This window comes from Triplophysa rosa, linkage group LG12, assembly GCF_024868665.1.
Source record: "Triplophysa rosa linkage group LG12, Trosa_1v2, whole genome shotgun sequence".
NCBI classification, from domain to species: domain Eukaryota; kingdom Metazoa; phylum Chordata; class Actinopteri; order Cypriniformes; family Nemacheilidae; genus Triplophysa; species Triplophysa rosa.
In genome coordinates, this window is record NC_079901.1 from 21,374,019 (window position 1) to 21,388,268 (window position 14,250).

The 14,250-nt window shown below is 38.4% G+C and overlaps 1 protein-coding gene across 3 annotated transcripts in view; it reads right to left on the reverse strand.

Moving 5' to 3' along the window:
* Positions 1–14,250, reverse strand: part of LOC130562522 (voltage-dependent calcium channel subunit alpha-2/delta-1) — a 94,065-nt gene that overhangs the window by 43,983 nt on the left and 35,832 nt on the right. For 2 of the 3 annotated variants that reach the window (XM_057347590.1, XM_057347592.1), the window contains 6 exons: positions 13,511–13,546; positions 11,210–11,342; positions 6,496–6,627; positions 5,076–5,145; positions 4,863–4,913; positions 3,990–4,089 (listed from right to left, as the gene is read on the reverse strand). In XM_057347590.1, coding sequence (XP_057203573.1) covers positions 3,990–4,089; positions 4,863–4,913; positions 5,076–5,145; positions 6,496–6,627; positions 11,210–11,342; positions 13,511–13,546 — 522 coding nt within the window. Of the gene's footprint in view, positions 1–3,989; positions 4,090–4,862; positions 4,914–5,075; positions 5,146–6,495; positions 6,628–9,940; positions 10,107–11,209; positions 11,343–13,510; positions 13,547–14,250 lie in introns of all 3 variants that reach the window. The other variant, XM_057347591.1, reaches the window with a different exon arrangement.

The following is a 14,250-nucleotide window of genomic DNA, read 5'->3' on the forward strand; positions in this document are numbered from 1 at the left end:
GGACAACTCTTAACGGGACGAATTCTACTGCCGCTGCTACCTGATCAGCCTCCTAGCTGATCAAACCACACTCTGTAAGTTCTGTGTTCGGGTCTGTACACACAGCCCCGCCCATCCCCTGCCTGCGGAAGAGCGTGACAATATCTGACGCACTTAGACTAATGTTATCGGTATCTATAGTTACCATGCTAGGCACTATTCTCCTAGCGAGTTGAGCGTAAGTTAGTGATTGCACCTATTAAACAAAGCACAATGCCTGGTCGCGAGTGTTTCTGAAAATATAACTACAGATAAGTATTATTTTTGTTGGTTACTAAACACATTCACGTCAATGCGTTGTGTTTTGGGTGACTGCAAATGTGCTGTGTAGCTAATGTTAGCACGCTAGCTGATATGTAGCACGCAACAGCTAACAACCAGCTTCTACCTCAGAATCTAGTTTGAGCTATTAGTATCTACCTAATTTTTGAACACAGAAGTAAACAATATAACGTACTTCCTTTTTGTCTTGAGACTTCCATTTTATTAGCCGACTGGTGGAAAACAATGGAAGTGGTGTCACGGGAGCACGCACAAAACACCATTAAAACAGCTCTGGTGAATATTTTTCACACCGGCGATGTATTACACAGTGGGAGGATGAAGTGGGAGGATATATCATATTAAGATATATTCAATTATTTGGTATTTTCTCTCGGAGTTGACGGGTTTTCGATGCGCAACTATAAAAGCATTACCAGTTACCAGTAACTTACACGCACAGTGGGAAAGTCGGTCGAAATTTGTACATGACGTAGACCACGAATTCGTGTTTTTAAAAGCAGATGTGAATCCCAGTCAAAGTGGAGCAAACATTCCTGGACCCTTACAACTAATGACGGAAGAATGGAGACGGCTGGTTGCTCTTGTATCGCAGGTCTCCACCGGGCTGCATCATCCATCACAACTTTCTAAAAACAACTCAACACATATTAACCAATAACTGTCTCTTTTCATGCCTATTAAATAAAAATGATTTCATGTTCATTCTCTCCCTTGTATACTTCCGCTTCAATCCTCCTAGTAACATGGCCTGGTAAACTAGGCTATCAGTAGGCCTACTGTTTAGCGTGCTGACAAAATGTTAAACGTGATTTGGATAAAAGCGTCTGCCAAATTAATGAAAATGTAATATCCTGTAACTGCTAACATAGTCATGCAGCTGCTTTCCGCTGGCAGGAAGGTTTGCTTTAGCCTGTTAAGTTTTAAACTGCTAAATACATATAAAAATGCTAACAGCTAGTAATTATACAACTATTTGCATACTGTTTATTTAGTTGTGCTAAACATGTTTTGTTAATATATAATCTATGATATATAATAATTATATCTTTCTACATTTAGTGTCACTCTCACCATAAATGCCTGCGTTTGAACAATGTTTATTAGTTATTGTATTCAAGAAGGTGAATTGTCCAGGAGAAAGGGCATTCAGTAGTCTAAAATAATGAATAATGGATGCAGATCATGCGCGCGACATCCAGATTCAGCTCTGGTGCGTGGATTAAGGTAAAAACAAATGTTTTGTTGACATTTGGATGCGTTTGTACCGGTTATTATGGCAACCTCTAACTGCCCAAATTGAGCTTGTACCTTTGGGTTCCATAACAAATATTAACTAGCCAGTCAAAACAGCACACTTGTCTCATTAGCTATAGTGGCTCACCGGAAGTCTAAACGCAAACAGCTCAAAGATGGCGGCGCCCACATTTACGCCAAAAATAAGGTGGATAGCCCAGTAGGATACCCCACGGGGGCCAAAAGAGCGCTTTAGTACATGCACAGTTTATGAAGTGACATGATGTAACAGCGGTTTCTGCTTAGTCAACAAATTCACGTGTATTCACGGGCCACGGGGAAGCTTATACAGCAACAGTATTTACGACACTGATAACAGACAATTGCGCTTATCAACCACATGGGGGAAACCATATGCAAAAGTTCTCTAGTGTTGCTTTAAGTGCTGTAATCGGGCCTCTGGTGCATCTACCAACTCAGAAAACTTGAAAAATGACCACCCAGCAACTTTGTTTATGTGAGCCTATCTGTACAAGCCTGTGAAAAAATGAGCCAATCAGATTTCACACCCTTTCTGACGTAGGTAGGGGTTCATAAATGTGAAAGTTTCCACCCATGACGCTGCCATCATTTTTGTTTTCGCAAGCGACATACGTGTGTTAGTTCCGACACCATAAACGTTTTCTTTCACTTATAAAAATGCCGTGTGTGTGGTTAGTATTTACGCGACCAGTTTGTCATGAGTACTTTCGCATATAGAAAACGTGACGCCTTTGTTTGGAGTCTGTTCGCTTATAGAAAACAATGTGTTTGGTGTTTAAAGGCGAGACCCTTCCTTCTTGTTTTGTCATTGGAAGCACAGGCTCACAGACCTGGCTTCCTTTTCTGCTGGAAAGGGGGCGGAGACTAGCAGCTCCTTTGCATTTAAAGAGACACACCAAAACAGCGTGTTTCTCCCCACATGCAAAACTGGGCATTTAGAGAATGGTATAATAAAAGGTCTGTGGTGTATTTCGAGCTGAAACTTCACAGAGACATTCTATGGACCCCTAAGATTTATATGACATTTGTGTAAACCTATAAAAAAATCTCCCCTTTAAAATGTATGCGATCAGGCATGACTTTTGTGGCAGATAATATGTACATGTTACCTGTCCCGAGCCTAACTAGTACTGACAAACAGGTTTTAGGCTATTCGGTTCACTTAATAATGTATACGAATTAAGCACAATTAAAAAATAACTTAACTGCATTTTAATGTCACTCTCCATCTCATAGGGAGAGCTTGTCTGGGTATACTTGTAGGAAAGGAAGAAGTGAGCCATTTCCGGTCAGGTTCAGTTTTTAAAATCTAGATATAAACTGGATTCAGATTAACACCCAAGCAGAAGTCTACCTGGGTTCAAAAAATATAAAAAATAATGATAACACAGGACACTTGATTCAAATAATGTAGTCAGTTGGTGATAAAAATAAACCCTTTCAAGTTTATACAAATTGGAAATTCTCTAAAGGACAATTCTCTTAATCTTGATTTCATTTTTATTCCTAATATACGTAATTTCTTATTGTAAATTGTAGGGAGAAGACCAACAAAACCCAGAGTCCTGCTCACCCTGTACGAGTGCCTTCTGTGATGTTCGGCAGACTTTGTAAGAGACTAAGACAGGCAAAACTATCGTGTCAGGGCGGATAGTCCTATATACTAAATTCCTTTAGTCAGACGGAAGGTAAAAAAAAGCACGTTCAGAACAAATCTGGCAAGACCAGAGTAAAAAAGCTGCTAGCCAAGATGGATTGGAGGCTCCTTCTAGGAGGAATGATATATAGCAATTTCCTGCCTGTTTCTCCGTCTCTCTCTTTCTCACTCAGTCTGATCTCTTCGCCTCACTTTGTCCAGGCATTTTCAATTCAGCACACAGAGCCCAGAAGCAGCCTTTTCATTAAGCGCCTGTTTTCAAGTGGCAAGCTGAAACCAGATCCATATTTCATTACACCAGCTCTTTCTCCCTCTTTTTTTTTTACACACTACTGTTGCATCACACAGAAAGTATCCTACAACAAACTCTAGAAACGTCTCTATTAAAATAGAAATCAGAGTACAAATTCTGCTCCACAATGCGCTTGTCTAATAAACTGCAAATTATGCAAAATAAGCCAGTTTGACTTTAAAAGCACAAGCTTAACACGCTTTATAAGAGACAACACCATTCAAAAACAGTTTTCTGATCACGATGATGCTTCCAGTGGCACATTAAGGTGGTTAAAAAACAGCTAATGCCAAGATGCCAAAACACTGCTATGGTTATCACCACCAACCATCGAGAGTGTGGGTTAGTGTGAGCAAATCCTTAATTCTGTACACAAACAAAACGATGCATTTTGATATGTTGAAGCGTAGCAGCCTACACATGGCATGTGATCATACTTACATGGACGACATTGACATAATCATCATCGGAAAGAGTTTCCAGCATTTCACTGACAGAAGTCCGGATCAGTTTAAGGGTCAATCCAGACACGCTTCCACTCCTGGAAAACAGCATTTAAAGGAATTGTTCAAATATCTTTTGTGTTCTGCAGAAGAAAGAACGTCATAAAGGTTTGTAATGACATGAGGGTGAGTAAATGATGAAAGAATTATAGGGAGCAAAAAAATCAACATATTGAGAAAATCGCTTTTAAAGTTGCCCATCAGAGATATATGGGCAGGCCGTTGCTAAGAAGAAACAGGTTTGTTTTAACGCTCTCTATGGGCTTACCGATGCAATGATGTTGTGTAGAGTAGATGATCTCAAAAGCAGAAATTCTAATCTTTACATAGATACTAAACTTGAGTGGGTAATTTCCAAAGAGTGAAGTTTGTAGGCGTGTCTCGCAATTTTTTGCATCCACTCACAAAAATAAAGTTTTGATATATTTACGATAAGAAATTTACAAAATATCTTCATGGAACATGATTTTTACTTAATATCCTAATGATTTTTGGCATAAAAGACAAATCTATCATTTTGAACCATGTAGTGTTTTGTTGGCTATTGCCACAATTTAAATACGTATACCCGTGCTACTTGACTGGTTTTATGGTACAGGGTCACAATTATTTTTTAACAAACCGACTTCTAAAGATGAAGTCCTAACCTGTAAACTCTATCAGCGAGTTGCTAAGCGTAGCTAAAGCTGTGAATGTTATGAATACAGCACAGCTATTGACCAATCGGCATCCGAACCCAGAACTCTCAGAGCTCCCAGAACTATTTTATAAACTATATTGTACATAAAATTATAGAAAGCATAATACTCACGCATCCACAAGAATCAGCATGTCCTTGGGTGAAGCTGCACCTTGAACATACCTGAATACACATACAAATATTAACGATCCCTTTCAAGCAAGGAGAAATTCTTTACACCGAGACAACAAAGAAAAGAAGGTATCAGAAAAAAATGGGTGAATAAAGAACAGAGTTCAAGAGCGCACACACACAAGCAACGCACAGAGAAACACGTATTAGTACCAAGGTCGCCGCCGCACATCATACAGGTCGATTTTACTGGGCGTTTTCCTGGCATCCATCCAAGGGGAAGCTGAATAGATAGAGACAGGAAATGGAAATATGAGTGACCTTTGTACCCAAACTCCATCTGATTTGTCACATCTCTGTCTTGAGTGAACCCTAGTCCTGCGTCCGGTGGGGGCTGGTCTGCGGTTTATATCGACTGCGGTCGAGTGGAAAGAAGACCCACGGTGTCCCCGGCAGCATTTCAGCTTCGATTTTTCTTTTTAACAGTATGATCTTTTTTAGTTCCTGGCAAAATAACCCTCTGCAAATGAGGGTACTCATCTGTGACCATCAAGGCTGAAAAGCCTAACAAGGAGCGTTTCTACATAAATGGCCTCCCACGTTCTGACATTTAGTGGGTGGATCTCAGATATAAGGGGCACCAGACAGTCTAAGACACTGTGATTCGCCTGTAACAAACTAATTGACCGGCGTTCTTGGAGCTATAATGAAGTGACGCTTACAAGAACGCCAATACGATAAATGTGCCCACACATCGATATGGAGAAAATCCATGGTGGTTTATATAGTTTTATAAATATCTTAAAGGCACAGTATAACCAGAAATGAAAACGCTTTTATCATTCTCACCTCAATATTCTTCCAAACGCAAAACAATATGCAAAACAGGAATCTTGAAGAAACTTTTTGAAGACAGAACATCATCATACAAATACAAGCTTAAAAAATAAGATTATAGATACAGTAAGTATATAACATCGGGAAACGATTCTCTAAAATCTTCAAACCAGCATCATTTCATATCAGAAAAGTCTGAAGACTGTTCCTCACATAAACCTTCAGAAGATTTGAAATACAATGCCGTATTTAATGGTACTTTCATGACCTTTCTGTAGCTTGACAGAATGTAAAACAGAGTTAAAAATACACTTCTCATTGTGTTTCATTGTAACAAAAAGCCTCATACTGGTTTGAAACTACTTCAGTGTAAAATCATTTTTGGGTACGCTGTTTCTTTAAATGCAACACACCCACTAATTTCAGCAATGCAAACCCTCATGAAGCTGTTAAGGGTCTAAGGTTCGTCTGTGGCTAATACACCATTTATATGCAAAGATTTAAGGAAATTTTAGGCAATTATAAAACTAAATGTAATGAAAATGAATCGAGTCACTCATTATTTCTCTCCTCTGTCATCATTAAAGCTCAGAAGAATGCAATGAGCTCTCTGCTGAGCTGCCACGATATTTCATATTAAAATTTGTTATAAACTTTGCTGTAATTTGAGCTGGGACTACAAGCTTTGTTTACCAATTAGAGACGGCAGAGTCACACAAAGAGGAAATGGGTGGGGGGGGGTGAATTGAGATTGTAATGTGTGCGTACTGAAAGAAATAGGAACACATACGGTTACCTGGGTAATAACGAGCTAATCCAGTCGCGCTGCCGAACACTTGCCACAGAAGCGTTGGGTCTTCTTCTCTGTTCTTCTTAAATACGTCCTCTAACGCTTCGGTCCAGTTCAGCTCGTTCAACACAATTGTGGCTGAAAATTTTAGGCAGAAACATACAACATATTTAATTAAAAAAAAAATTTGTTAGTAAGTATAAAGAAAACCTTTAATACTTCGCAAAGTTAAGATTAATTTATAATCCTTACCATTTGTAAAGTTTTACATTTATGAAGCTTATACTTATGATTTACAATTTGAGCTGTCAAGTCGGATTTTGCAGGAATTCTCAATTAAAGTAACCTGCAGTTTTATGTTTCAAACAGAGATGGCGATAGAGGCAAAAGTTCTGAATTGCAGCTTTACTAGTTCAATTATTGGTAATTAAAATAATTTCAAGAAAAATTTCACTTTTCTGGGTGTAAGTAGAAATGTGCTATTTTCGTTGTCTAAAGGCGAGTACAAAACAAAGCTGTGCATTCTCCTGATCTCAAGGGAATTCATAGCTATTTTACAAAGTGGCTACTTGTATGAATTCATATGATGTGAATCGTAAAAACGTACGATTATTAGAAAAAGCAATACTCAAGGTCCTCCCACTAACCCCACCCCAAAACGTCATTGGCACGAAAGCAAATTGTATTAAAGGGGTCATATGACGTGGCTAAAACTAATATTATGATTTGTTTTCGATGTAATGCAATATGTATACACGATTTAAGCTGTATTTTCCACATACCGTGCATGTTTGTATCTCCTCTTTGCCCCGCCTCTCTGAAACGTATCGATTTTTTACAAAGCTCATCGCTCTGAAAAGCGAGGTGTGCTATGATTGGCCGGTTAACCAGTGCGTATGATTGGTCGAAAACTGCAAGCGTGTGACAGAAATGTAACGCTTCTTGCCATATTTGGAACATCAGGTTCCTCTTCAATTGTACTGACAGGTACGCCACTTTACTTGCGTACACATTTGGGCGGTCTTAGTCAACTCATACCACGAACTGACGTAGATTTGTGGGGGTGTGGTTACACGAGGCGTTTCAGGCAGGTCTGGGTGAGCATTCGCTTTTAGATTGAATGCATCTTTTGTTCCCACACTTTCACTTTTGCAATTTTACGTGTCTAATACATGCATGGGCAACTTATAACACACCAAAAACACGTAATCACGCCATATGACCCCTATATAATGTACAAATAAGATCGTACAAATTCATACGAATTAGCAATCTCGTAAATTTGTTATGAATTCCCATGAGATTATTTTGGAAACAATGTTATCATTTCCATTTAAAAAGGCTACTACTGAGCTTTTCAAAGTCCTATTTAATTAAAGCGATTAAACAGCACCATACAGCTACAAGGTTTACACTTCCGCTAAAAAACAGAGAAATACAGAAACCCACCCCTTAAAGGAAACCTACCTTCTATCAACAGAGGTCATACGGTGCTTACGGTGACTTTATCATTCCAGCGAGAGAAAATGAAGAGAGACAATGAGGAGTAAATTTACACTCATCTCAACCATCTCAACCGCTGTTAACAGAATAATTCTGCACTAAGCACAGAGGGCTCTTCACCACCTCAGCCGCAAACAAACTGATTGACTTCATTACATCACCACTGAGGGAACCATGGAAACCTATAATCATCCTATCAAACCTCATGCCTCCGAAAGAGCGGCGTGCTGATAGGCAGTCAGAAGTGCTGGTAGCGATAATGCTAATGAGGTGAGAAAACAGCCTGCGTGTCAACAATTATTGTAATGAAGCATGAAAAATTCAGTGTTATAACAACCATAACTTTAATTTTATCGGCTGGCGTACAGCGGAGGCAGGCCGAGCGACGGAAACAAAGGAAACCAAGCACATTTTCTAGACGTCTTTGTCCAAAAAACCCAAAAGACTGATCAATGACTACAGAGGAACTGCTGACTGCACAGTAATAAATCAGGTTAGGCTTGAAAAGGGTAAATGTTATGCGCAAACACAGACGCAATTAGATTTTTACATATTTCGCAAAAAAAGCGTGAGTGATGCATGCCCATGCAAATCCGGCTGACACAATGCAATGTGTTTTATGCCGTTTCTAGATGTTCTGAGTGATTTGGGGCTCTCCTTCAGTCTGTTTGAGACGAAAACCCAATTGTCCAAATGCTTAGGAAATTAACAGCACATCTCTCCTAATTGAATAATTAAAAGGGACAGTTCACACAAAAATGAAAATTCTGTCATCATTTACTCACCCTCAGGTTGTTCCAAATCTATATAAATGTCTTTGTTCTGCTGAAAACAAAGGAAGATATTTGTAAAAATGTCAGTAACCAAAAAGACCCATTTACTGCCATATTATTTATTTTCCCTAGTATGGGAGTCAATGGGGGATGAGATCTGTTTGATTACTTTGTGTTTAGCAGAACAAAGAAATTTATACAGGTCTGAAACCACTTGTATGGAGAGTAAATGATGACAGAATTTTCATTTTTGGGTGAACTGTTCCTTTAAGATGCCATTTACATCTGTAGGACAAACAATGTTAGATGCACTACATGCTACAGATTGATACTTAAATCACATACTAAATAACAATACATGCAACAAAACACACACACACGTTAGGAAAACATCTCTTTAACCACTCAGTCAATAACATTTTCCATCATTTCAAAAGTAAAGAAGAGGAAATTTGCCAGCTGTCCTTTCTGACTTGTCTCTCTTATTAGTTAAGTTTTTTCAGTGTTAGCTGACTGGTACGGGGGGCAACCGCCCTCCTCTAGAATCCCATAAACGATGTACTACTTGATCCACAAAAATCCAATTTTCTACCCGGCGGGAGCAACGGATCTGTGTTATTTCTGTGCGGCTGTGTGTGTGCGCGCCTGGGGTTCCGAGCTATTTGTGGTCTGAGTGTTTGATAGGGCTGATGGGTGCAAACTTTGCCTTTAATGCCTCTAGAGAAAAGCAGTCAGGTTCTCGCTGCCTTACAGAGAGTCAACAAACCTCTGTAATTAATGAACATATAGACACTTGAGTAATACTGGACATTAGTCACGAACCACTGTGTCCCAGCACGCAGAGTTTGAGGGGGTCGGTCTGGACGGGGATTCCACACACGTACAACGTTTCCTTCAGGCACAAGGTCAGGTCAGACCCAACACCAGAGCAATTATAACTCAACCCTTTCTGCCTCAACACTATATGTCTTTCTGCTTCTGCACGTGGGTCTTTCTACCTGTGAAAAATATATTTAAAGGGATACTTCAGCCAAAAATGAAAATTCTGTCATCTGTCTGGCTATAAGCATTCTTCCAAGTATCTTTTTCATCAGAACAAAGAAATTTATACACATTTGGAACAACTCGAAGGTGAGTAAATGACAACCAAAAATAAAGATTCTCTCATCGTTCACCCTTATGTTGTTCAAAATCTGTATATGACTCTTTCTTCAGTGGAACACAGAAGAAGATATTTTGAGAAATGTTTTTTCTCCAAGGTTTTGTGTCCATACAATGGAAGTCAATGGGGTCCAGTGTTGTTTGGTTACCAACATCCTTCAGAATATCTTCTTTTGTGTTCTGCAGAAGAAAGTCACAAGTGCGAAATGACATGAGACGAGTAAATGACAACAGAATTTTCATTCTTCTGCATAAAGATCTACTTCAATTCAATTCAATTTTATTTATATAGCGCTTTTCACAATGTGCATTGTTCCAAAGCAGCTTTACAGGAGCAAATAAGAAAAACACAGAAAGGTAAAACACAGCACAGTGCATGGTGTTTATAGACCAAGCAAGATCATTATAATAAATAATATCTAATAAATAAATGAATAAATAAATGCAGTCTCCCGGTGAGCAAGCCAACACTGCGCTGATCTACTTACAATGTTTTGCAAGTTTATAAACCTATTCAAGAGAACAATTAATAGACATTACAAATAACCAAAAGATGCTAACTGGCTTGCCCTTCCAAATAACCAAATCGTACCCTAAATGCTTTTGCAAAAGATTCACTTCTTCCACATAAAATAGAAATAGAGGACTAGGAAATGACTCACAGATAATTGTATAAAATAGCATACAATTACAGGGCAAACAATGATGAAACTCCTTTCTTAAATTACAGGGGCAGCCACCTCTGTCAGTGTTGAACAGTCTTTTGTGTGCCTGTTCAAAACTCTGACTCAGAGCTTGGAGATCATTTTAAACAACTCTGTTTACCAAAGGGCACTATGGCCAAAGTAATTAATTACATACATTCATTTGTCATCCATTAGTTTGTGTGTTGTGAATATAAGTGTGTATGTCAAGGTCAACAGTGAAGGGCTGTCTAACACAAAAGCACCAGACACGAACTCAGCAGGCCAACAGAGACTATGACTCGACTGACCTGCTATCCCTGCTACAAAACCACCGAGGAAAAAAACATATCCTTTATTTAACCAGACTCCAAGCAAGTAATCGTGTATTCAAATAATAAACGTTTCCCCAAAGGACCCTAGCTGTCAAAGACCTTCCATTTTATAGTGCTTTTCTGAAAGCTCACGCAAAGATTTTTGAAGCGACATCCAAAGCAATCACCAAAGTGTGTCTCACAGGATTCCCAGCAGTAGATAATACGGCACGCAGAACAGACGGAGATCTATAGAAGCATGCGCAGGGGGGAATACAGTACTTACAGCCATCATATATATCCGTGGGGATGTGCACAGCTGTATGGTTGTAGGAAGTGAGGCGGTTTTTGAATGACGGATCCTCTTGGAATTCAGGTCTGATGCGGTTTTTCCGTCCTTCAGTTTCATTGGCGTAAAGCTGTGGGAGAAATGATTCTGATGTCACATTACAGGTCAAGTAGATTATTTCTGTCAAGGACCAAAACTAACAGCTGACTTATACGAGTTTTAAAATCGAATATCTTTATAATAAACAAGAGATTCAATAATAGTTTAAAACAAAATTGCTGTGAAATCCCATTTATTTAAACTTCTACCGAACACAATATTACTCTAATAATCGAGTGCAGAAACAAGTCCTGCACCCTGCTAAAGAAACAGAGAAAACATGTTATTTGTAAACATCACGACTGTGTTATAGCCTTTGTCACACGTTTACGATTTTAGCTCGTGGAATCTTAATGATGCAGTAATAAAAAATTTAAATAAGGGGATAAATAAAGCATTCCTTGCAAGCTACTGATGCGTGCTGGACCTTCTCTTGCCATTCGTTTTTAACTAAATAAAACTGAATAGAATGTAATATTCAAATAAAAATAAAACAGTCGACCAATATCAGTATCAAAAATATCTTGCTAGTTTTCAGTATCAGTATATAGACAGTTTCATTGGATGCACGTGCCTGGGCCGAGGTTAACTTCCGGTCTGTGTTTGTTGATCGGTCTGGCTAGTGACTAACAACTATTTATAAATTATTACATTTATATTAATATTTTATTGTATCATAATTGTATTAAATAAACAATTTGTCCAAATTTTATTGTATATTAATTTTAATAAATAAACAATTTGTTGAATGGGTCATGTAACTTCGCTGCAAGGTTATTTTAGTTTACAAAAATTAAAACTTTAAAAACGTTTCTGTTGAAATCAAATAAAATATTGACCTAAACATTATTGGGAAAAACTTAATAAAAATTGAAATGTTGCCTCAAAAATAACCAGTGGCCTAACTTTGTTTTGAAAAGTGGTGGGGACAAAACGACAAAAACAATACTTTAAATTGGCTACTCATCTTTTCGACTCCAGCTCTCACAGTATGTGGTTCCCAAACTGTCATTTGGGGAAGGTCACTAGGCTGTTTCGATGTATTACACTTAGAAATACTTTATTCCTACGACTAAAAATGTCACTAGTTCAATGGTTTATGTGCTTTTGTGCTTAGACACTGCATGCACAAGCAAGCGCAGCGAGCGCGGATGATGCACGCATTTCATACTGGCTGCATTTCTGGAGTCTCAGCTCTCTGTCTTCTGCAAATATAACTTACGAGTGTGAACAACGGAAATGGTGAGAAAGTCGCATCCTGCATTTTCCATGAGTTTTAGATGTTAATGGCACCTAAACAATACACACCTTCCACAAGCATTTCTTAATTTCTTCCAAAAAGTGTTGGGGACATGTCCCACCTGTCCCACCCGAAAATTACGCCTATGAAAATAACTGAAATAAGTTTAAAGCACTAAAATTATAATATTAAACAAAAACTAAAATAAAACAAAATTAATATTACATAGCAACATAAAAAATAAACAAATAAATTATAAAATGACAAAAAAATATACCAAAATTGCTAATACTTTAACTAAAATTAACATAAAAACTAAAATTCTAAAAATTAAAAATAAATAAATATTAAAACTAAAATCAAAACTATAATAACTCTGCTTCGTTTAAGTTTAGCCAAGTAACGGTTCTCCTACTGGTAACCCAAAATAATACTGGCTAGACATACTTTTAACTTGCTAGCTAATGTAACTTACTTGTTATTTCTTTTGCTTGTAATCAGAAATAACCTACAGGGACAACACTATTCTTTGCAGATGTGTCCCGAAAGTTAAGTTTGGGCCACAAAAGCATGCATGCGCAGTAACACATCTTTATGAACACGTATGTTGTTGATTTAAAACACCCCCCCCCCAAAAAAATCCCATTTGCTTTATAGTGCGAGTGTCTGTCCTATTCGTGTAGTTTCACAGAATGAAATGTTCACGCACTTCCTTCATATCTCATCCACACGTTTTCCTCCGAAACCTAATTGGCAGTGTGACATATCGTACATAGACACTGTGCATCTGTCGTCCAGAGCGCAGGTCATTCAGGTTGAAGATATTCCTCATCACTGACTGCTTTAAATAAACAATAAATAGTATCACAAGTGCATGGTCATAACTACACAGATGAGCACATGGTTTTCGACTTAAAAAAACGCTGAGTGCGTTTGAAGATGTTGAATCGTGTACTCACATTATCCTTGGCATTAAAGTAAACTATATCATCATCCTGCAAAGAGACGAAAAAAGAATATCAGATAATGAACAGAAACATTATGTACATAGCAATGCAGCCAGGGCTTGTAAAATTGGCTTGTGCAGTAGACCTAACTATGGGTTAAGAGCCACGCTCAGAGGAAAAGTCAAGTTACAGTCTGGGGTCAATCCCGCAACCGTTTGGTTACCAGCCAAAATCTTTGGCTACACAACCATGTGTCCTGAGGAAACCTTCCCATCATGAACACAGTATGCATGTTTAAAATATCAGGACACCATACCAATCCAATCCAATCATGCAGAATACAGAAACATGTGTTCAAAGAACCAGAGCATCCAAAAATACTGAACATTGCAATCTAGTTAGAAAGAGAAATGCATGAATCTTTTAATCAAGAAAATAAATATGCATAAAAATACACTACATTTACAACCACTGCAAGCACAATATTCACTTCTCGCTGGGAATTTGCTTTGTAGTGCAAAGCAACATGCAAGTGTGCAATGCATTGTGGGGGGCTAAAGAAAACGGGGGCGGTTTAGCTTTAAACCGAAAGCCGCGGCAGACTGATGTTACGTGGCACATTTTCGTTGTCGGGGTCAGGTATTTTTCAGACATTCAGAGCATATGGTGTGTGTGTGTCTATAGTGAAAATGAGTCCACGGGCGATATGCAGAATGTGTATTCAGTGAAATCAAATCTTCAGACAAACGCGG